Source organism: Pygocentrus nattereri, chromosome 11 (genome assembly GCF_015220715.1).
Source record: "Pygocentrus nattereri isolate fPygNat1 chromosome 11, fPygNat1.pri, whole genome shotgun sequence".
NCBI classification, from domain to species: Eukaryota; Metazoa; Chordata; class Actinopteri; order Characiformes; family Serrasalmidae; genus Pygocentrus; species Pygocentrus nattereri.
This window is the reverse complement of record NC_051221.1, coordinates 13,101,645-13,126,981: the sequence shown is the minus strand read 5'-3', so window position 1 is coordinate 13,126,981 and position 25,337 is coordinate 13,101,645. Positions and strand designations below refer to the sequence as shown.

The 25,337-nt window shown below is 39.5% G+C and overlaps 1 protein-coding gene across 1 annotated transcript; it reads left to right on the top strand.

The window, feature by feature from the left end:
- The first annotated feature begins 86 nt into the window (after window positions 1–86).
- Window positions 87–22,984, top strand: gabra6a (gamma-aminobutyric acid type A receptor subunit alpha6a). The gene is made up of 10 exons (XM_017711556.1): window positions 87–467; window positions 3,163–3,269; window positions 3,421–3,488; window positions 5,652–5,872; window positions 6,703–6,785; window positions 6,873–7,016; window positions 9,863–10,015; window positions 13,550–13,797; window positions 18,234–18,475; window positions 22,679–22,984. Exons 1-10 carry the CDS (start codon window positions 433–435, stop codon window positions 22,689–22,691), a joined length of 1,314 nt encoding a protein of 437 aa, XP_017567045.1. The 5' UTR covers window positions 87–432; the 3' UTR covers window positions 22,692–22,984.
- The last annotated feature ends 2,353 nt before the right edge of the window (window positions 22,985–25,337 follow it).

Below are 25,337 nucleotides of genomic sequence, written 5' to 3'. Positions count from 1 at the left end.
CTGCAGCGTGTAAAGTCTTCACACGGACACCTGGTGGTGGGAGCTGGAACTGCACCGGGCCGAGTGGCTGGATGGCAGAACTTCAAATAGGCCAAAGCAGCACTGGGGGCCCTGATGATGCACATGAGCTGGGATCATTTAAACATCCTCAGATTTAGATGGCGTGATAATGAGCCACTATTAATTATGGATGTAATTACGCTTTTTAAACTGTGTTTATTTTTCTTTTCACCACTTGGGTGAAACCAGGCCTGCTTGCTTCCAAAAACCCAGTCACTTAGTGGATTTTCTTAATCCCTTAACTCGATTATTCTCCAAGATCTCACCTCAGACAACTCTGCAACGCTGAGATTCACAGCACAGCAAAGAAAAGAGGTCCAAGTTATACACTTGTGCTGCTGGAGAAGGAGGCACCGGCTGAGTGTGGAGAACATGGGCCGGATTTTAGCGTTGTTATCATTGATGTGGTGAGTGGAAACAGCCTGGAACAAGTGATTTTCTATGTTTATGCCATAGTGAGAAGATACATGTGATATTTATAGACAGGTTAAAGAGGTATGGAGGTATAGAACTGCCTGCTAAGACGTTGAATTACTTTTCAGCGTTTCTGCATGATTAAATGGTTAAGATGTAAACAAAGTCTTTCTGAGTGGTTGTAAATGCTCCATTACAGATTATGAATTGTTCACAGTGGTGTTGGTAGGAACCAGACGTCGGAAACATTTTAAGGCCTTCCTCACAGAAAGTTATCACATAAAATGGTTACTGATATGCGTCCTGATGACTGAGACATTGTTTTATGTTACTTTTAAGACAAAGTTTTGCCTAAAACATATTTTAAAATGCATTTATAACAACATGTGATGAGTTCTAAGGCTGAATAGTCCCTAAAGAAAACTTATTTTTCAGATTTTCTACTATTTTACTATTAACAGCAATCAGAAGACATGTGTAGGTTCACTGGTGGTTTTGGAGAGTAATAAAATGGCTATATTTGTGTTGCAGACATCCCACCACCGTAAAGACATCCAGTGGTGGGTGAAGTACACAAACCATGTACTTGAGTTAAAGTAGAGACACCCAAGGTAAAATATCACACCAGTAAAAGTAGAAGTTCCTCCCTTTAGACCTCCACTTGAGTAAAAGTACTAAAGTATTTACCTTCAAATGTACTTAAGTATAAAGTAAAAGTACTAAAAGAGTAATTCTGGCTCTGATGTCCTGTTATCATTTTTATAACCAGACTTGCTTCATGAACTCATTTCAGGTGAAAGTCCTCCAGCGTCTCTCTTGGTAAACCAGTCTTTTAATAGAACGTCATTAATTAGTGACGCTGACGTCTATTAAAATGATCATAAGCACAAAACACTGAAGGTAAACAGTTTCCATCAGGGAGAACCGAGTGGCTCTGAAATCACTTTTACACACAAGCTGAGTTTCAGTTTCAGATTTATTTACAACTTAGTTCCAAGTTTAAGTTGAATAAAAACTGGCTTTAAACTCAGGATCACAGATGAGCTCCTTTACTATGTTGATCTGTAGGCCTCTGTTCATAAACATAAACCAGCCCAAACTAATTTACTATAAAATGAAATGGTGTTTGTAGAAATTCAGAAAAAAGCCGCGTCAGTCACGACTGCATATGTGGACATATTTCTATATTGTGCTCTATTTACACAAAGTTAGGTTAGTTCATCATTTATGTTGAACAGACTCTCCCAAACCTTTACGCTGCTGCGCTGACGTTGAACCGTGTGCTGCACTGGGTCGGTATGACCAACAGGTCTAAACCAGCTCTAAACAAAGTGACCGCTGGGCCCTGATTGGTGCTCTGGCTTTGCGCTTCTTTCGTTTTGACATGTTACGTTTTTATACACACAGAAACCAAAAGGAACAACAGATTTCTCAAAATGTAGTGGAGGACAAAGTTGGATATTAGACTCTGAAATGTAGTGGAGTGAAAGATGTAAAAAATGTAAAAACTTCATTACAGAAACACAAAAAAGTACTTAGTACAGAAACTAATTACATTTATTTTGTTACTGTCCACCACTGAAGAAATCTGTGTCTGTAAGTTTCTCTACAGTTTACCATTTCACACCAAACCACTCTGAATAACTTTGTGTTATTTGAATAATTCAGTGACTTAATTAAGCAGAAATGTTGAAAAATTGTTTGGTTTCTCTTCTAAAAGAGACTGTTTTTCAAGACAGTTCTATAGTTTATTACAGGACTAATACTATAGATCACTATGAGACAGTACTACAGGAGACTTATACAGGGGTCAAGATATTAAAGGTCATTATAGAAGCATTGTACAGCCAATGCACTTAAAAACATGGTTCTTTAAGGGTTCTTTGGTAACTACAGTGATTCTTTATAGAACCATGTACACTCAAAGATCCCTTTGCATCATGAAATGGTTCTTCAGATTGATGGGGAATGTGTTTTATATGGTTCTATATAGAATCCTTTTGAAAGGGGCTCAATATAGCACCTATAAAGAGTTGTGCTATTGTTACAGGCTTGGCATTGTAACAGTAGAAGAACCTTTCTGGTGCTATATAGAACTCTGCAGCACATTCTCCATCAATTTGAAATCAGTCTAAAGCAGCCTAAATGATACAGAGAACCCTATAATCATGCATGATTGTTCAAGTCAAGAGTCAAGTCAAGAGGCTTTTATTGTCTTTCCATCTATGTACAAGTACACAGTGGAGTGGAATTACGTTCCTCCAGGAACAACACGGTGCAACATGGAGCAAAAACCTTTTTGTTCTATGAAGTACTTTGTACTTTTTTTTCTATAAAGTACTTTGTACCTTTTTGTTCTATAAAGTACTTTGCACTATTTTCTTCTATAAATTACTTTGTAATTTATACTTTTTTGTTTTAGAAAGTACTTTTTTACTTTGTACTTTTTATTCTTTAAAGTACTTTGTACTTTTTATTCTATAAAATACTTTGTAATTTTGTACTTTTTTGTTCTGGTTTCCATGGTTCTATACAGAATCATTTTCTTTACTAAAGAATTCTTGAAGAACCATTACTTTTAAGAGTGAGTATAAATGTAATGGTTTCTTACTGCATTATTTTAGATCATTTTTTGTAAGGATTTCAGTCAAACTTGCTGAACTGTGTACAAACACCTTGTCTCCTCAGTCTGGGTGATGTATTAGGAAACGTTAAGATAAGCTCAGAAAACATCACGCGCATTCTGGATCGGCTTCTTGAGGGTTACGATAACCGGCTGCGTCCTGGATCAGGAGGTGACCGCACAGTTACATCATTTAGATTCATAACATCTTATAGACGAATACATCGTATTACATTGCACAGCTGATATAAAGGCTCAAATGTTCTACTGAGTAAAAATGATTATGATTATTAAGTTCTTTCTCTATGTCGTTTCCTCTGCAGTGTCAGTCACTGAAGTCAAAACAGACATATTTGTGACCAGCTTTGGGCCAGTGTCAGATGTGGAAATGGTGAGGAGATCGCAGTTCCTCACTCGCTCCCCTCTGTCTTTCACCATCTGTTGTTGCTGAGGGTCGTGGTGGGTCCGCGGTCATCCAGGCGCTGAATGGTGCTCTGTGGAGAGTGTGATAAGAACCCATAATGGAGTCTGAGACTTGTCTCTGTCTCTCGCTCTTTGTGGAAAGTCACGTTTTTAATGTCACTCCAAATAGTTAAAGGGGAATAAGATAAGATAAGATAATCCTTTATTAGTCCCACAGCGGGGAAATTCACAGTATTACAGCAGCAGCAGAGTAACAGGAGTAAGGCACTCAGTAATAGAAACGGGAAACAGTATCAACATTATAAACATTATAAATAATAAAAATTAAAGTTAAATCTCTAGAGTATTTACAACAAAATAAGAATAATAATAAAATAAAATAAGAGCTGCATAAGATCTGTACTGCACTTAATTGCACATTGAAAAATATTTGCATTCTGAATGTGTATATTGTGTGTGTGTGTGTGTGTGTGTGTGTGTGTGTATATTGTATGTTCGTATGGTCTACTGGGAGCAGTGCTGGTTGAAAAATCCCACCTATTTTTCAAAATGTCTTAATAATTAAATATTTAGGATGTCCGCAGTCAACAGACTCTTTCAGAGTGGGTTGGTTTGAAATGGTCTGCTCTAGAGAAGCTTACCAATTCACAGTTCACAGTGATGGTCATAGGAACCCTTGAAGTGAAGCGCGTAATTCCTTTAAATGTTGACTCAGTTCTGAAACGTTGGTCGAATTCTCCTTTAGCTAACCCAGTCACGTCCACCATGTTTTACAACATGTCTTGTAACATATTGCAGAACAAATAAAACACACAGTGTGGCCTGTGCAAAAGATACAGCACATTTTATATTTTGTATTTCCTTTTTTCCACTACGTTAATCTCAGCGAATGAGCGGTAGAGGACGTAGAGGCCGTGTTGACTTATTTTCACTTAAGACATCAGCAAAACGTGTCATTTGACTGAGGGTGTTTAAACTTTTGCATACGACTGTGCAACAGAACTTCTTCTATAGAGACGACCAAAGTGCGGCCTGTGGGTCAAAGTAAGCCCTCAAAGTCATTTGATTTGGTCCACCAGAAAGTTGCCTAATCCCCCACAAATCAAATTTATTTGTAGTGCTTTTCACAACTGATGTTGTGACAAAGCAGCTTCACAGAATTCCAGAGAACACAAAGTTTTAACAAGAATGTAAAAACCCCCCGGTGAGCAGGCCAGGGGCGACAGTGGCAAGGAGAACCTCCCTCAGAGCTGAGGAGAAACCTTGGGAGGAACCAAGACTCACTAGGGGGGGACCCATCCTCCTCTGGTCAAACTACCTACAAATTATTGACAAAAAAAAGGACCCTATACATCACATAAGTCTGCTGGTGTGCTCATCTGTACTGATATAGTCATAGTATATATAATATAAGTGATTATGATATTATTATTATTATTAATAGTAGTAGTAATAGTTAGGAGACCCTCCCACACCCTCAGGCAATGAGATAACACACATTTCAAATAACTTCTTATATTTTATCTTTAAAAGAAGCTTTTTAAAGTACTTTTAGGGATAACGCATGTAGTGAAATGCTATAAAATAAAAGAATAATCTGGCAATTGTGAGTTAACTGAGCATAACAGTAGTACACAGACAGGGTGCCTCATTTCTAAGAAAACTACAGGAGTATTAAAATAAGACAATGTATATTTCATATAATGGCTGTGTGGGAAATGTAAGACCAAGTTGCTGGCTACCTGTTTTGTCTTGGCCCTCGGCTCACTATGAACATACTTTGGCGCCCAAAACAAAAAGTTTGGGCACCTCTCGTCTAAAGTGATGATATTTTCCCTCGGATGAACATCTAACAGTATCCACTTCAGTTTTTGATTATGTAATTATGTATCTTCACAATGAAAAATGGGTTTTTAATTGCTTTGATAAAACAAACTCAATTTAATGTTATATACTTAGTAATAACTCACTTCTGAAGCCACATGGATTGGTTTGATATTTTTGTTAAACCTGAGACAGTCTGAGAAAACAGATGGACCAAAGGAAGTGTACAGTTTCAGATTTAAACATGTTGCATTTCTGGCTGAATTGTGGTGCTCATGGGTTAGTTGTGTGTGTATTTGTTGCACAGGAGTTCACCATGGACATGTTTTTCCGTCAAATGTGGGTGGACGAGAGGTTGGCATTCGAGGGCCCCATTGAAATCCTGCGCTTGAACAACCGCATGGTGGACAAGATCTGGACTCCTGACACCTTTTTCCGCAATGCAAGGAAATCTCTGGCACACAACACAACCACACCCAACAAGATGTTCCGCATCATGCAGAACGGCACCGTGTTCTACACCATGAGGTACCTGAAAAAGTCGTGAACAACCCCGACGCTCGAAACAGCAGCAGGAAACGTAATTAAGAAATCACCAAGAGACACTAAGCATATGGAGAGGACGAGCTAAAAGACGCTGTTTTCAGTTTCCCCAAATATTGAACTCCACAGCATGTGGATTGAGATGCAGCCCGTGTGTATTTGGCTAGTTATGTTACTCTATATACATCTAGACTTCAGTATTACACACAAATATTGGAAAAGCCTCAATCTTGTCATGAACAAAATATTTTTCTTAAATTTGTATGTCCACAAATATTGGCACCCTTAGAAATTCTTAGGAGTGACATCTAACAGAAGTATATTCCCATTCATATTTTATATTTTGGGGACTATTTTGCAATACATGGTGCTCTATGTTCCTCTGTGCCATGAATATATTAACAAATGTACATTTTAAGCAATTATCTTATCTCAAAACTATAATAAAACTGATTTTGAGGCATTACATTGAATAACCTTCTGTGGAGGCTTTCTGAGACTTTAAACTCTTTAGACGTCTGGTTCCTATCACCACCACTGTTGACAATTCTGACTATGTTTCTTTAGAACAGTGTATTTCATACCAAACCATTCCTAATGTCTGTTTAGACATCCTAAGGTGGATTTATCCTAAGGTTTAGACTCCTAAGGTCCATTTAGTCCTGCAAAATGTTTTAACATTCAGTTGCTTATAAGCAGCTTCTCATCATCCCTAACCCCTCTTTTGGTGAAATCACTGTAACGTACGGTCTCAAGTTGCTTCTTGTTTTTCTTTTTCTTTTGTTGTGTATCTGTTTCTGGGGGGGATGTTTCAGGCTGACTGTAAGTGCAGAATGCCCCATGAAGCTGATGGACTTTCCCATGGATGGCCATATTTGTCCTCTGCGGTTTGGAAGCTGTGAGCACCATAGTCTCTCACTATCGTCAACACCACAGATGTTCTTGATTTGGCTTTGACTTTTCTCCTCTTCTGTCCTGCCTGCAGACGCCTACACGAACCGTGAGATCGTTTACACGTGGAGGAAGGGCCTGGTAGAGTCGGTGGACGTCCCCCCTGAGTCCTCCAATTTACTGCAGTATGATCTAATCGGAAAGACGCTGTCCAGTGAAACACTGAAGATCAGCACAGGTAGGCACTGGCCCTCCTGGTTGGATAATGGCTCTAATTAATGGACAGTGCTGCTTCAAATGAAGGGTGGACAGTATGGCAAATATATAACATAACAGGACCTTAAAGCACTGGTACATGATGTGTGTTATTATATTTATTTATTTTAAGTTTTCAAAATATGGAAACTTAAAATGGACCCCCATGGACCCTCACAGAGCAGGTACTATTTGGGTGGTGGATCATTCTCAGCACTGCAGTAACACTGACGTGGTGGTGGTGTGTTAGTGTGTGTTGCGCTGGTCTGAGTGGATCAGACACAGCAGTGCTGCTGGAGTTTTTAAACACAGCAGATGAGCTAACCTCTGTGACAAGGTGGACTGACAAGGTAGGAGTGTCTAATAGAGTGGACAGTGAGTGGACACAGTGTTTCAAACCTCCAGCAGCACAAACATAAATGTGGTACAATCTGTCATAATGTTATGCCTGATCGGAGTACATAATAAGCAAGTGCGGTCTCACCTTCTCTGCCTTGAGATGCGTCCTCTCTGAGCCTTGAGCCAAGATTAAGAGTTAGAAATACTGTGTTAAAATGTAATGTAAGAGTCCTGATAACACCAGTGACCAATGCTGATGAATCAAAAAGTAAACATGAATCTGTTTTATATAAAAATACAAAAGTCAAACCTCTTCAAAAGTATTGTGTTATGTTGAAAATGGTTTCTCAAATGTTGGAAATTGGTTTTGTGGTGAGCTGTTTTGCAAATGCAGAGCGACTATGACACAAGATAAGAAGATAAGAAAGAAAAATCTGAGAAATCATGAGGTCAAAATGTTATTTAACCTCAGATCAACTGTGTAAATGCACATGCTGACCTTATATTTTAAGCCCAGCAACCTTTGTGACATAGTTTCCCCCTTCAAATGGAGAATGACCCACATGTGTATATAAACTTTCTTTATTTTTTATTTGTTCCAAAACAAATTAGAGATTTCGTGACATGCTGAACTGCTTCCTAAAGAGTTGTAATCTAATCGATCCATTCTGTCACAGATACACTCCCCTAAAGTACTACAGTAGCAATTATTGTAGCTTTTCTAGTGCCAATTAGCAACAGAGTGAGTGACTTTTCCAACCTAATTGCATGATGTAACAGTCACAAGGTGGGCATATTGCCGGCCAAATGCTTCCCTGAGCGGCAGTGTAAGATGCTTAACTAGTCAGGGCTAATTTATGCTGTTGTGTGTGTCTTTAAAAAGAACAGCGAAGGCTAAAGCCGCTCGCAGGCCCTGAAGCCATATGGGGTCTGCAAGAGGGAGATTTATGCGCAGGCAAAAAAGCAGTGTCCCCCTGCTGAGGACCCATCAGACGAGTGAGGCACAGAGACAGTGGATGAGGCGCAGGCCCAGACGCGAGGACAGTGCCCCAGTTAAAGCCAGGGAGAGAGAGAGAGAGAGCGAGAGTGAGCTCCACTGTCCCTCTCTCTTTCTTTTCACCTCAGTCACCGATAAACCAGTGCCTCCAATCCACGAGATCCAAATGTGTGCATCATTTCCACATGAATAAAACGTACTGCATCACCACACAGGCTGCGTTTTCAGTGATTGGGTTGATGTATTTTATTTGAGTCATTGTTCACATTTAAACCCCTCATGCATGATGTTCACATCTGTTGGAGATTGTTTTTTTTTAAGTTCAGTATCATATAATATTTTCATTTTAATAAGAAATTGTTTTCAGATTATTTTGTTGCCTACAAGCAACATTGTGTGAAAGCGGATGGATTTAGCCAGTAGCACTGCAGTTATCATTTACTTTTTTATTTAGGCTCATAGAATTAGTTCATTTTTGTTTATTTAGGAAATTTTACTTTAGTATTTCACGTGTATTCGATATTAGAGGCTAGAAGCCCTCTCCAGTCTTTAATGTCACATTCAGCACAGACGTTTTTCTACTGTCAATGGTACATACGTATTTATTTCTGAAAATTCTGAGTGCTTAAAATGTCCTTGTTTCTGCTTATGTGTGGCTTTAGTGTGGTTCTAATTGTTATATGTAAGTGTGGACCATGCCTTCAATATGGTGGTGGTAGTATGAGGGATGACTGAAGGAGGGAAGGGGAGAGCTCTGAGAACTTGGGAGGAGATGAGGGAGGAGATTCCTCACAGGAATGGAAGGTGCAGATGTGCATTTTTGAGACGTTAGATTGTAGGAAGGAGGGGTTTCAGGCATGTTCCTCCCCCCAAACTTCAGTTATAATATAACTACATTTTGTGGTTTTCAAGGATTACTTGGTTTGCAAGAAAGCCAAACATTACTTTTTCTATATTCTGAGAATAAAACATGCTGTATTTCATATAAAACACCGTATCATTTCTTTTTGCTGTTGCACAGTGTTGCCTCAAGGCAACATAACCTACAAACCCCCCTTGTACACATTGTTTTTTTCAAAAATGATGTTTTATTTTAATAAACACGTCAATATTATATTTAATAAAGTCCATTCCATTTTTCTCTCATTGAGCATTCAAAGTAACGGTGCTTTAGTGCCTCCATGTGTTGCAAACTTAAATTATATTTGTATATATATTTGTGAATATCCTGAGCATTATAAACAAATAAGGACATTTTTAATAACCTCTAAATGTAATTATATCCATGTGATGGCCAAATGGGAACATACAGTGAATCTTAAACATTTCAGGAAGGCCTGGGATAAAGTTGGAATGGCTGAGCATTGAAGAACCTCCCCATCCCTCTCGTCGTGCAGTGCATTTTAAATATGTAACTATAAATAGTTTTAACTGTAAACTCTTCTCTCATACTCTGTGTCCTCCTTTGCCCTTGTGCTCTCGTTCTGTTTCAGGCCATTACTCCGTCCAGCTCGTTCATTTCATCCTCCAGAGGAAATTGGGCTATCATCTGATTCAGACCTACATCCCCCTCATCATGGTGGTTGTGCTGTCCCAAGTGGCCTTCTGGATCAACAAGGAGTCGGTCCCAGCTCGCACTGTGGCTGGTAGGGAAACACTCTCAGACCTGCTTTAACCTCAGAACCAGGCAGTCCTTCTACATCAGACCAACACGTGCTGTATTTGCTCTACTGCTCAGAAGTTTTGAAGCACTTGCGGTACTAACAGTTTTTGTTAGTTTAATATACATACAATTTATATAATGTGACTGTTCGCCAAAGGGTATTTTTTAGATATTTTATTCTATATTTCTGGACTTCTGTGAGCAAAAGGTTATTAACTGCTAAATAATATAATGTAATTATCTTTAAAAGTGTAAAATATTACATTAATATGTTTTATGAAGTTTGCTTTATTTACCTTCATCTTATTAATTCTGGATGTTCTAAAAGGGGCATTCAAGCCTAAAACTAGAATAGACCTGTTGTGTTTTCAGTTTTCTGTAGCTCAGATTTATCTGTTTTTTTTGTTTTTTTCATTAATGAATACAATACCCAGCATGCATTACACCAATATATCATATGACCAGTAGGAATCCCTGTGGAGTCACCTAGTACTAACTGCCAGCCCAGACACTGAACTGTTGTATAAAACATAAATAAAAACAGAATACGATGATTTGCAATTTTTATTCAATTGAATACACTACAAAAACAAGAGTGCAGGTACTAGACTGGCCTGCCTGCAGTCCAGACCTGTCTCCCATTGAAAATGTGTGGCGCATTATGAAGCACAAAATACGACAACGGAGACCCCGGACTGTTGAGCAACTGAAGTTGTACATCAAGCAAGAATGGGAAAGAATTCCACCTACAAAGCTTCAACAATTAGTGTCCTCAGTTCCCAAATGCTTATTGAGTGTTGTTAAAAGGAAAGGTGATGTAACACAGTGGTAAACACGCCCCTGTCCCAACTTCTTTGGAATGTGTTGCAGGCATCAAATTCAAAATGAGTGAATATTTGCAAAAAACAATAAAGTTTATCCGTTTGAACATTAAATATCTTGTCTTTGTAGTGTATTCAATTGAATATCGGTTGAAAAGGATTTGCAAATCATCGTATTCTGTTTTTATTTATGTTTTACACAACGTCCCAACTTCATTGGAATTGGGGTTGTATGAATACAGTCAAGCTGGCATGACTCTTACCTCACTAGTCAAGCAAAATTGAAAAGACAGCAGCAAATTTGTCTTTATTCAGCGCAAAATGGACACCAGAGGCAGTGAAAAGATCAACAAAGAAATAAAAACAACCCACCTGCAGAAATCTGCCCCAAAGCAAAATTCCTTGCACCTTCATCACAGAACATCATCAGAAGAAGGTTTTCCTCGTCTTTTTCTGATGTTATACAGTTTTCTCGTTATTTTAGAATCTTTTACAGCCCTTCTCATCATTCTGGACACAACTAAAATATCTTTTCCTAGTATCATATTAGGTGTTTGAAACATGAAGTTGCACAGGATAAGCAGTAATATGTGTATGTTATAATGTGTATAACATGTATAAAATAATTTTACACTTTATACACAGAATCATTTCATATATTTTTTTATGTGTATTTATACATCCTGTCCACTCTCCGCACAATGACTGCTGGGATAGGCTCCAGCCCCCCTCCCCCCCCAGAAGGATAAGTGGTTTAGAAAATGTGTGTGTGTGTGTGTGTGTGTGTGTGTGTGTGTTTTTATACACTGAATTGGTTTATATTAAAACTTTAATTCCAAACTTCAAATCAAATCATGTCTATTGTCACGTCACAATTACACAAGTGCAAAGGTGAGTGAAAATCTTAGCCCCCTTGTAGTACTAAAATATACAAAAATGTATAAGAAAAATATACACACACACACACACACACACACACACACACACACACACACACACGACTCTAAATATATACACAATATACAAATTAGTATACACCAATATTGGACCACTACAATATACAGTTTTTGTACAATAATCCTAAGTTATGAAATAAAAGTTATGGTATGTGAAGTTTTCATATATGCAATTATACTATAAAAGTATAGATGCGTGTGATTTTAGCTACATGGTCATGATTTAATTGGGATATTGTTACTTAAATGAGATCCGTGAGTTCATTGTCATGAGCACTCGTTGGCCTTTTAAGATCATTCCCGTGGTACAGTCCCGGTCCTCTCTTTAAAAAGTGGTACACTCTTAAAATTAGAGCTGCCGCGGACAGTTCTTTGGAGCAGTTCCATAGCAGAGATGAGATGCGCCGGTCTTTACAAAGTTTAAAGACACATAATGTAAAGGCTCTAAATCAAATAAAGATCTTTGCTAGCACCATGTATCTAAGCCAAGAACCTTTTAGGAGCCTTTATTTTTAAAAATGTAGAAGCCATCTAGTGTCAACCCATATCCAGAGTCCTAAGTGATGTAGTCATTAAAAAAATGACTTCATCTGTTCACAAAACAACAAGAATAACGTAATAATGCTTTATTCAAACCTCAAAAACTAAAACAGGCCTAGTTTAGTATATAAAGGCATCTCCGCAATGTCGTTTTCTCCTCCTGCCTGCAGAGGGCGCCAGTCGCCCCACAATACTATATGAATCAGACTGCATTGAGCATTAACTACATAGAGCAGTCACAGTCTAAACCAGTGTTCCTCCTATCCAGTCCAGGAACATTGTAGATTTAGTGCATTTATTCACCTAAAACAATGTCATGCACAAATTCTAATCAGTTCACCTATGGCTGGATGATGACTTACAGCAAATATTTTACAGGGTATTAATATTGCATAGTCATCAATAAAGGCGGCTCTGACAAGCTCTAGAATTAGTAGTATTTGATGTTTACAGCAGGTCAGGGTTCTAGATTGGGGTTTCCTTGGCAGGGTTTGACCCAGAAATAGTTTATTATCTGATGTGAAGGATAAATCTGCAGAGGTCTGATAAATGTTTATGACCAAGTCCATCAAAAATGCCTGTAGATTTTAGCCATCAGTAAGTTGACACACATTCTAGCCTTACAAAAGGCCTGGTCGTTCATGCGGTCATTACAGAAATGTTTTATTTTCTGACTTGCTGAGTGAATCAGCGAAGCCTGAGCTGTATTCATGACTATATTCACTGAAAAAGTTTGGCCACGCCCAAATTATCCAGCTGATTTTCTCAGTGAAAATAGGGTGAACGTATTCCATCCATGGAAATTAAAACTTTAGTGCAAAATTTCTGTTTATTTGCTGAGCTGAACATATTGGGGAAAAAAAATGAAACATAAAAAGTAACATAACATTTGCATGGGCCATATTTTATGTTTTATTTTTACTCCGATACATTCAATCCAGCAAATAAACAGTAACTGTGCATCAGCCCCTTAAATGGCAGGCCTAAAGTTTTATTACACGCTTCTATAAGAACAGCTCAGCAAGTTTGCATATTTGAATAATAAGCCTTATTATGTTATAATCCTGAGATTTTAAGGGGTTAAAACGTGCAAGAGTGTATTCTCTGTGGAGGATGTATTACATTTTTGAAAATCAACAGTGTAATTTGACTAGGGGCGCACAAACTTTCACATCTCCTGTAATGTGCTCTGACCTGCAGGAGTCACCACCGTTCTGACCATGACCACTCTGAGCATCAGTGCCCGCTCCTCCCTGCCCAAGGTGGCCTACGCCACGGCTATGGACTGGTTCATTGCTGTCTGCTTCGCCTTCGTGGCCTCTGCTCTGGTGGAGTTTGCTGCAGTTAACTACTTTGCCACTTTGGAGGCCAACAGAATGAGACGCAGGCTCTCCAGAGGGTCCGTGCTGGAGTCCATAGCCGAGGGCAGCGACGACGAAGACGAATCGGTAACTGCTGCAGCCCCTGTGTTGACAGTGTGTTATAGTATAACTTGGGTCACGAAACACTGTTCTGCGTATATCATTGACGTCATTAGTGCTTAATGAACTCTGACTAACTATGTTTAATAAAAAAGACCAATATAGAGACCCTGTAAACAACAACAACCAACCAGGAGATAATGTGACTGCATAAACTTCATATTAACAAGGAGCTGATTGGATCCAATTATGACATCTTGTTTTATTCATTTATTGCAGTTTTGTCAAAAAATCTTTTTTTCATATTTTTTTTAAAGCTGCACTATGTAAGATTTTTGTTTTGCTAAAATGGAAAAGTAGCATTACTTAGTCAGGAGGAAAAAAAACAGATATGGTGTCCATGTGCTGCTGTTTATCTCCCTGAAAAGCCTGAAATAATCATTTTTATAATCGTTTTCCGGACCACATCCTAAGTCTTCACATCACATTATCTTCACATGCACAGGCTCAAAAAGAAGGTCCAGCTTGATGTGTCGGTCTAAAACGCAAAATCAGCACTCTACTGATAAAGATATGACGACAGTAGTCGATATCATCATAAATATGACATTATAAATATGGAGGAATCTGATCCAAGATCAGTCCTGCTTTGAGAGAACCAGCCCTGGTGTTGTCTGAAATGGCTTCCTATTAAGTTGTAAGTCATACTGTGTCTCAACCCACTTCACCAAGACTGTATGACATTAATAATAACCTACATGCAGTTTGAATAAGTTGAAAGAGTTTTTGTTGATGTACGTTTATAGCAAAGATTTGGGCTACTTGGGTGACTATTGAGTTCTAGTGCTTGTTAGCAATGTTAGCCTCCCCACTCCGGTTCTAAACTAAAGAGGCAAAGTTTGTGCTCAAACATGTCTTGACTGACCCAGCTACATCTGTGGTAAATGGAAAATTGGACAAATTAGTTTTTTTGCCGAACTAATTCTTTAAGGGGTCTAAAGTCATTCTGTCCCGAGAACCATGTGTCCTGGCCTGAATGATGGATTTAGTTCCTTAATATCGTCCCTCAGCCCGTGGAGTGACTGACATGGTTTCTGGTCTGCGTGATGAGTGTGACAGCTCTTTTTGCAGTCGGAGCGGCTCTGCCCCACAGTTCTATTTATAAAGCTCTTTTCACAGTAGATTTTGTCAGAGAGCAGCTTTATAGACATCTGGGCCTAGACCCCAGCGAGGAATCCAAAGGTTACCAGGCATGGAAAATATTGCGGGATAGGGTACTGAGAGAAGCCAACGCTCAGAAGGAGTTGTGACCACCTTCTGGGCTGCACCATTTGTTTGTATGTGAACTTTGGCCTGCCACATGTCAAAACTGCTACGCGTTGTCCTTCAGACGTCTGGAGTCATTTTGCTTTATATTCAGCTTTTATTTCATTTAATTAATTTAAGGTAATGACATAATTACGTACAGGGATGGGGTTTTAAATATGGAGGTGCTGAGATTTAACAAATGATTTACACGTAGTCATGCTCTTTTCACTGGAATGTTTTTTTTTTTTAAATAATTTTTAATAATAAACTGAACGTGGCCTTTACTACAATTAAATATTATAAAGTTGAGATTTTTTGTATTATTATTATTATTATTATTATTATTATTATTATTATTATTATTATTATTATTTTTAGCAGTAAAATCTTTCTGAAATCGAGGGGCTCTGCTGTCCGCTCAGACACCCAAATCCCACAACTATGATTAGTTAGAGAATTTGAATTTACACTTGGTTTACAATAGTGTGCAAAAATGTAAACACCCCTGCCAATTTCCATGTTCTCTTGCTTTTCTACGTGAAAATAAGTTAGCACATCCTCTACACAGGACACTCTTAAAATGTGCTTTTCTACAAATTGTAGTGCTCCATTTTTATTTATTTTGAGTTTAGCATATTGGAAAAAAAATAAAACATAAAACAAAAATGTGCACAGGCCACATTTTGTTATGTTTTTCCTCAATAGGTTGAGTTCAGCAAATAGACAGTAGTTGTGCATTAAAGCCTGCAGGTGTGTAGAGGGTTCCAAAACATGGAATTTGACCTGGGTGCCCAAACCTTTGCATATGACTGTACATTCTGCATTAACAAGTTAATCCAAGACTGCGCGTCAATTTCAATGTCAAGAAATGACAACCGTGGTAAAATCTTTGCGCAAAGCAAGGCTGTACCTATAACGATGACTTTTCATAAATATACATCATAATAAATAATCATCGCTCCTACTTACAAACACAAATCTGCTATGGACTGAATATGTATCCACACTTTTGGCATATTTTTTCTGCTTGCTTTAATTATGAAGGGAAATATTATAAATTGATGCCATGCTGTTTTAAATGTGACTTCTGATAAACACCAGCAGCATCCAGCTGTCGTCCTTGTCTGTATCGTTCATGCACAGTTCCCTGTGTCGTACAGCTGTAACTGAATCAGGACATGTGTGATGAGAATGTGATGTGCTGAGGCTGGATATGCTAATGCTGCAGGCATGCAGTGTCTCCAGAGAGCGCTCCCATGTGGCCAGCTCATGCCTGGCGTTTAAAAATAGCCTCTATATTAGAACCACACTCCATGAGATCTTCTGTAATCTCTGTGTGCACTGTGGAGATGCTACCTACTACCCTCCTGTTCCTCCTCTCTGGCTGGGAGGGGGACATGTGTCCGCACTCTGTCCTCAAACTTAGAAGATTTTGTCTATTCACTTTTGCTTTTTTTTTAAAAACTATGCATAGCCCTTGAGCTCCATGAGCATCTCTATTTTTTTAACAGTTTTGAGAAACATTGTGAAAAAAATATTATTGAGAATCAGGTCACCCTTTAAATCCATACTATGTAATATGCTAAACAATCATCCTTGAAATGCCACAAAAAGTGATATATCTGCCATTTTATGGCCTCTTTTCCATTAATAACACAATTTCTATCCAACAAAGCCAAAAATTCTTTTTTTATTATTCATTTTGAGCCACAAACTAGCTTTGTGAACAACCTTACTAGGAACAGAAGTTACACGTCATTGTTTTATCGTTACCTCGATTAAACATATCAGTTATGAGCACTTACTGATCTGAAGTGAGCTCTGGATGAGCTTACGTGCTCACAGTGCACCCAACTATTAAAAAAGCCTTATGCATATTTTATGCAGTGATAAACATGGTAGCGCACGAAAAGCTCCAAATCTACACAACAAAACTGATACAGTTATTTTACTTTTGTCAGTGGCTGCATGCATGCGGCTAAATTCCTGTGCTGGCATATTTAAATGAGCAGCTCTTTCATTTTTTGGGCCTTGTCAAGTGTCAAAATCCTGTTTTTTCCCCACTTTTTATACAATTCTTATATAGAAACTGTACCTGTAGAACAGCCTGTCTTGAATTTATCATGGCTGTGATGTCACAACCATGAACACAGCTCCATATGACCGCGTATTCGGCCTGCAGCAGTTTAGACCCACCCACTAAAGTGATGAAGAGTGTTGTTACTGCCGACAGTCTGTAGCAGAGTTATTGGAGGAGAAGATGAGGGGATTAAACGTGGTGCTGTTCCTGGCTGTTGGGAAGCAAGCTGTTCATTTTTGCCTGGCAAAGGATCCGAGAAGAGAAGCTCACATTTATTTTTTCTAATGTGATTGAAGATTTTAGGAACAGTTTCAGCCTGAAAGGCACCGTAACAGCATAGCCTGCTTAATTCTAAGGGATAAAGAGTGATGGCACAATATTATTTTGGTATATAAAGCCAAATAAACAAAAGAAAAAGCAGTACAATACAGAAAAAAGGAGAACATGAGCCAGGCTACACCTAAAGTAGGTCTTGCTGCAGTTGGCAACAAAAGTGCTTCAAGCTGCACCCTCTAGAAAGTGCAACAGTGTGTGTATGTTGTGCCATGTTCTCTGTTAGTCGACTCAGTGGTAATCTCGGGCTTGCTGTGGAGTTGTTTCAGCACTTTCTGAGCTTTAAACATCACCTGTAATGCAGAAAAAAGCTGCACGTAAGCAGCTTTTGCGCACAGGAAAGTTTTTACTGAGTCTCAGGCACTTTCTCTCCTCTATAGCTTCTATGGAGTCGCCCATTTTCAACAGCCCCTCTTATTTAACTTATTCACATGCCAGCTGCTGCATACGTTGCCTGTCAAAAGTTTGGGGGCACCTGTCTGTGTAAAATGGTTTCAATAGAAATCAGCATGTCTAGACAGTTTGCAATGAATCATCCCATTAATTCTATTTTATTGCCTTGTTGTGTTTTTTAGCAAAAGGAATACAAATGTTGGCAGAATGACTCGGTGACTAAAGGTCAAAATTCAAGGATGCAACCCAAAATATGAAGTTTCTACTCTAAAAACACTGTTTGTCTGCGTCACATGCAAAGCCACTGCAAAATACTTTCCATATGCGTTTATGAAATGTTCTTTTCTAGACGGTGTCTGACCCCAGCGTTGGAGGTCGGGTGAGGAAGAGGATGAGCTCCATCTCTGAAGCCCCCAAAACCCGTCTGCCCATCTTCCTCCAGCAGGGCTCAGCCACCCCACCCAATGTGACGCTGGCCGGCCCCAGCCCCATTGACCAGTACGCCCGCATGCTCTTCCCACTGGCCTTTGCTGTTTTCAACATCATCTACTGGTACATCTACCTCAGCAAGGACACCATAGAGAAAGCCAGGTGTGTGTGTGCCTGTATGTATGTACCCAGCTGCCTCTCTCAGTCACAGAGTTGGGAGATGATTCAGGTTCTTCTATGCGCTTAGTGACAGTTCCGCCAGTAAACCCGGTTGGATCAGCAAAGACATGTTTGTTGCTTTTAGTTGGCGTCATTATTTTTGCACTAGATCTACGAGGCTAATGTAGAGGGGTGTACCGATACTCATATTTTCAAGATGGTTTTCAACTCAAAATTTGATTACATTAAAAAATTTTCTGTATACAAACTATCATGATTTTACAGAAATACAAGTTAGCAAACAGAAAGTTTTCAAGTGCCTGCTGTGCCGCAGGGAGAATTCCACCTATTTTGCAAAATGACTTAATGATTCAAAGGTTTACATGCAAACACAATCATTCCGAGTGGTTCGGTGTGAAAAGTGCCTTTCTAGAGAAATTTACCAAGGTCAGAATTGTTCACCATTATAGTTCTAGGAACCAGACATCGGAAGCATTTAATGGCTCTAAAAATTACATCCCACTAAGCTATTACACAAAATGGTTAAGAAAGCATGGCTTAATACCCGAGACATAGTTTTATGACAGCGTTGTTATAAAGTTTTGGCATAAAACATATATTTAGTATAAAGTTTTACTCCAGGATCACTTCCATGTTTCCTGTCAAAACCACATCTCAGCTGAGATCAATGCGCCCAAGTTAACATGCTTTTGTCGGTACAAGCTAAGCAACTTCATAGGACAGCTCAACTTATTGGGAACCCAATGCTGCGTGCTTTGACCCATTTTTGATCAATTTAATGTTGTTTGAGGTGTGTGAGGTGATCTGGGCACACAGTTTGCACAATACTAATCGGTGACTGTAAGTTACTATGACTTTTTGGCAGCATTCGCTTCGTAGCTCCAGAAAAAAACTGCTAAAGAAGCAAATGTCAAACAAGTCCTGGCTGGTTGATTAAGGGCAATGATGTAAACATTTTGCTAGACTACTCCTTTAAAAGGTGTAGGTCTATGAGGGGAAGGGAAAGATTTCTTAGCCGAGAATGTATGGAGTCCTGAAAAGTGAGTATCTGGTGGTTTATTACAGTGAATGCTCAGGTGCCGGGTGAGGTGTGGCTCAAGCCAGGTGAGGGGTGGCTTGTTGCTTTGGAATCCAGGCTTTCTGTTTTGCTAATCTCGGTGTAAAGTCTTTATTTTCGCAAACTGCACACATACACCAATATCAGGGCACCAGTACCTTGAGCCTTACCTGTGATCAAGCCCTCCGACTGCGGAGGTGATGTGAGTGCAGTTCTCTTTGATCTGTTCCCTTTTGTGCAGTAAACAGCTGAAGCTAAGTCACCCCCACGCAGCACATACTGATCTGCTAACGCTCCCTAAAACAATAGCAGCATGCTCTCCTAGTCTGAATTGTTTGGCTCAGCTGTAAATGCATGAATAATTTCAGACTGTAAAACAGCCTCGGGACTGACTAGACAAAACCAGAAGAGCTGAGGGTGCGGCCAGTTGACTCTTGCGCTGAAAAAAGTACTGCACAGAGTTTTATTCATTCAAACGTGGATCATTTCTGCATGCATAAAATACAACCCCATTTCCAAAAAAGTTGGGACGCAGTGCAGCATGTAAATAAAAATAGAATGCATTCATGTGCAAGTCATGTAAACTACAATGTAAAGGAAAATACTACAAAGGCAACACATCAAATGTTGAAACTGAGAACTTTGTATTGTTTTTTTGAAAAATATTTGCCCATTTTGAATTCAATGCCAACAACTCGTTCCAAAGAAGTTGGTACGGGGGCATGTTTCCAACTCTGTTTCATCACCTCTTCTTTTACCAGCACTCTGTAAGTGTTTGAGAACTGAGAAGACACTGCTGTAGTTTTGAAAGTGAAGTGTTTTCCTGTTCTTGTTTGATACAGGATTTCAGCTGCTCGACACTTCGGGGGTGTAGTTGTTGTATTTTTCATTTCATAACCCTCCAAATGTTATCAGTGGTGACAGGTCTGGACTGCAGGCAGTTCAGTTTAGCATCCGGAATCTTTTGAAATGGAGCAATGCTGTTGTAATACATGCCGAATGTGGCTTTACATTGTCTTGCTGAAATATTCAAGGCCTTCCCTGAAAAAGACGTATTCTGGATATATATATACTGTTCAGCATTAATGGTGCCTTCACAGATGTGCTTATCACCCATGCCATGTGCACTAATGCCCCCCATACCATCTTGAATGCTGGCTTTTGGACTGTGCACTGATAATAAGTCCATGATTTCCAAAAAAGAATTTCAAATGTTGATTTGTTGGACTACAGGACACTTTTCCACTTCACCTCAGTCCTTTTTAAATGAGCTCAGGCCCAGAGAAGGTGGCAGTGTTTCTGGATCCTGTTTCTATAGTTTCTTCTTTGAATTTTAGAGTTTTAACTTATGGATGCAGTGATGAACTGTTTTCACAGACAGTGGTTTTCAGAAGTGTTTCTGAGCCCATGCAGTGACTTCCACTACAGAATCATGTGTGGTTGTTTTTTTTTTTTAGCCCTTTTGTTGCCCCTTTTTTGGAATGTGTTGTTGCCATCAAATTCAAAATGGGCATATATTTTTCAAAAAACTACAAAATTTCTTATTTTCAACATTTGATTTGTTTATATGATTTTCAATGAAATACAGGGTTTAAATGATTTGCACATTGTTGCATTTTGCTTGTATTTATATTTTTCGCAGTGTCCTAACTTTTTTGGAAATGATGTTGTATATTATATCAGTGCAATTGCTGAAAGTGATTAGGCAAAAGACAAAATTGTGATTTCATTCATGTGGAAAGGACGTGTGCATTTGAAAAATGATATTCTGTAAGAAAAAAAAGTTATCATTCATCATTCTCAGCACTGCAGTAACACTGACATGGTGGTGGTGTGTTAGTGTGTGTTGCGCTGGTCTGAGTGGATCAGACACAGCAGTGCGGCTGGAGATTTTAAACACCTCAGTGTCGCTGCTGGACTGAGAATAGTCCACCAACCATAAATATCCAGCCAACAGCGTCCTGTGGGCAGCGTCCCGTGACCACTGATGAAGGACTAGAGGGTGACCAACACAAACTGTGCAGCAGCAGATGAGCTGTTGTCTCTGACTTTACATCTACAAGGTAGACTGACAAGGTAGGAGTGTCTAATAGAGTGGACAGTGAGTGGACACAAACTCAACTAACTCAGTGAGTGTTTAAAAACTCCAGCAGCTCTGCTGTGTCTGATCCACTCGTACCAGCACAACACACACTAACACGCCACCACCACGTCAGTGTTACTGCAGTGCTGAGAATGATCCAACATGCAAATAAGGTGGACTACAGTCTGTAATTATAGAACTACAAAGTGCTTCTATATGGTAAGTGAAGCTGATAAAATGGGCAATAAGAGTAGAAACAATAAGGCTGATCAATATTTATTATTATTATTATTATTATTATTATTATGGCTGATCAGTGATATACACTTATATGTGATACTTCAAAATGTGTCACAATTCATATTCTGATGCACAACATGATGAAAAAATGTACCTGGCCTTTCATAGCTGCTGCCATCTATAGGTGTTAAGGAGACACTACATCCACATTTGTGTACTGAACTATCAAAATGATTATGAATACATAGATAAACAATCCAGTAAAGAAGAATAAACATATTTGACGCAAGGGCTCAAACTGAGTAACAGCTCAGCAATTAAACGTACTATCAGCACAGCTGTATATTTTAGTTTTAATGAGGACAGTCTTGTTGTCAGCTGCTAGAAGGCCTCTGTTGCCAACCTAGCAGTGGCAGCAGTTCCTGATTGGGGCTTAAATAGCTAATCGAGTCCAAAATAGTGCTTGAAAAGCATCACGTACTCTCGGGGCTGGTGCCCTTATCACACCCAGCGCCCCATGCTCTGGCGTGCTTGTACATGAGAACAGCTAATGGGAGTTTTGTTGGAGGTTTCTTGCCGCTCAAATAAAAACACACAATAGCAAGGCTGAGAATGGTTTGAGAGAGGCGTCGCACAGCACAGCGCTCTCTCTCCCTTTGCCGCCGACCAAGATTTCACACTCAGAACAAATGATTTTCATCAAACATTAATCACTGACGTCATGATGCAGAGCCACACTCGCTCGGAGAGGTGTAATCTTTGCTCATCTCACGTTTTGTGTCTTTGTGTGTTTTTATCTCCACAGGGAGATCGACTGAGTCTCTCTGGCACATGGTTCAGCTCAGCCAGCTCATGCACTGCTGAAGAAAAAGCATCTGCTGTTTTCGTTTTTCTCTCTTAAATTCCGATTCACTTTTAAAGAAGCTGTTTGGCATGACCATCATAGGTTAAAGTGTTGCCGAAACATTTGAATCTGCTGATCTTGTCTGTCTGTTAACCCATTAAACTGTAACAGGCTGTATAGGGGTCCACACTTCAACTCTTTTAACTACATCATTTCAATATTTCCTACATATTGTTGATGTCATATTAAAACATTATTTTTTCAGTTTTTGTTTGTACTTTCTGAGATCATTTCGTGAAGACTGGACCAATAGAAATGGCCCAAAATGACCTGAGGTAAAATCATGTTATGTTACTGTACATAAAAGAGTTAAATGTCTGTATGTCCCTCTGTTGGTCACCGTTTCAGAGATATGAGCTTTTGCCACCACTGCCACAATACATGCATAGCATTATTTTCTAAATACTGTATTATTCTGAATATATACTATATGCTGTATATTTAAATATATATATTTAAATATACAGCATACATTACACTGAAAATCAACACCTCCACTGACTTAATACCATCGATGTGCCTCATCTTTAACTCAAGACGGGATTTTCGTAGAATATAGACATATTTGTATCTCTCTTTCTCTCTCTCTCTCTCTCTTTCTCTCTCTTTCTCTCTCTCTCTCTCTCTCTCTCCCTCTCTCTCTCACACACACACACACGTTCTAGTCTCTCTCTCTTCAGATGTCAAGCGCCTTATGGAACTGTCTTGTAACTCATTCACTCATTTACTGACTCACTCGCTCACATGTAGCATCTGAAGATTCTCCACAAGGGGGCATCATTAACAGTCACATAGCTTTTGGTGCTACATAAGAGTAGTGCTTCACATCAGTGACACTGTATTCTTGTTTCCTCTCTCTCTCTCTCTGTTTCATTGGCTTTCTCTCATGTTCTAGTGTCTCTCCTTTAACATATGAGGCACCTTATGGAACTGTCTTGTAACTCACTTGTTCATGTTTAGCAAGCTGAATATTCTCCACAAGACGGCGTCGTTAATGGTCAAATAGCTTTTTATGCTTCGTAAGAGCTTCATAAAAGCAGTGGCTCACATTAGTGACACTGTGTTCTTGTTTTTCTCTCTCTCACTTTCCATTCACTCTCTGTCCACACATTTTCTCTCTCTTTCAGTTTTTTGCCCTCTATCTCTGTTTGCTTTGCTCACTCTCTCTCAACTCTTTCACTCTCTCATTCTTTCTCTTTCTCTGTTTCTTTTCCTGTCTCTCATTCTAGTGTTTCTCTTTTTAGATGTGAGACACCGTACAGAACAGAGTCTTGTAACTCACTCATTCATTTTCTGGTAACTCACTCATTCATGTTTTTCAGGCTGAATATTTTCCATAAGGGGGCGTCCTTAACAGTGACATAGCTTTTGGTGCTTCATAAGAGCAGTGCCTCACATCAGTGACGCTGTGTTCTTGCCATTCTCACTTTCCATTCCCTCCCTCTACACCTTTTCTCTTGCTGGCTGCTTTTGCTCTCTCTATCTCTCTGTTTATTTTCCTCTCTCTCTCTCTCTCTCTCTCTCTCTCTCTCTCTCTCTCTCTCTCTGTCTCTCTGTCTCTCTGTCTCTCTCTTTCTGTGTTTCTTTTGCTTTCCCTCATATTCTAGTGTCTCTCCTTTTAGATGTGAGGCACCTTATGGAACCATATGTAACTCACTCGCTCGTGTTTAACAGGCTGTAGATTCTCCACAAGGGTCAGTCAAATATCTTTTGGCGCCTCACGTCAGTGACACTGCGTGTCCTTTTCTCTCTTCAGCTCATTCTTTTCTCACTCTTCGTCTCTTTCTCTCCTCTCTGTTCTTTCTTCTTTTCTCTCTTTCTCTATGCTCGCTATCCTCCCTCTCTCTCCCTTTCTCACTCACTCTTTCTCTCCGGTCGCTCTCTTACTCTCTCTACTCTGAGTCCTCTCCCCTCCTCTCTCTCTCTCTCTCTCTCTCTCTCTCACTCCTGAGCTGTGATGGTACACAGGCCTGTCTGACACTGCTTGACAAGCATGTGTTCCCACTCCTGTGTTTTTTCTGTCAGCCATATGTGCTTCTTTTTCTGTCCGTTTGGCTCTGTCGTTCAGGCCCGTGTCCCTCACTGCGATCTGCTCTGACTAAGTCTGTGCATGCAGCACATCATAAACCTGCACCGCTTATTATCTGTGTGTGTGTGTGTGTGTGTGTGTGTGTGTGTGTGTGTGTGTGTGTGTGTGTGTGTGTGTGACAGAGAGTAAGAAACACACTCAGAATAAAAAGTTGATGATATAATCTGCAGCTCTAACCGGTGATGCAACATTGAACCAACGCTTTTAGATGTGTGCCCTCTATAGAGACCCGGTCTTCACTGCACTGGATGAGGAGCAGCGGTGGGGGCTCATATTCTCCAGCAGCTTCAAAGAATTCTCCATCTGAGAGGAAAAAAAGAAACAAAAAATAAAAGAGAGCGAGAGATGATCAGAGAAGTGAGTTCTGATACTTGCATCTCCTGGTGCAGCCAGTCTGTGATTTCCAAGGTGCTTTCCCAACTCCAGCAGTGAGGATTTTGGTGGAGGAGCTTCATCTCGTGGACTGCAATC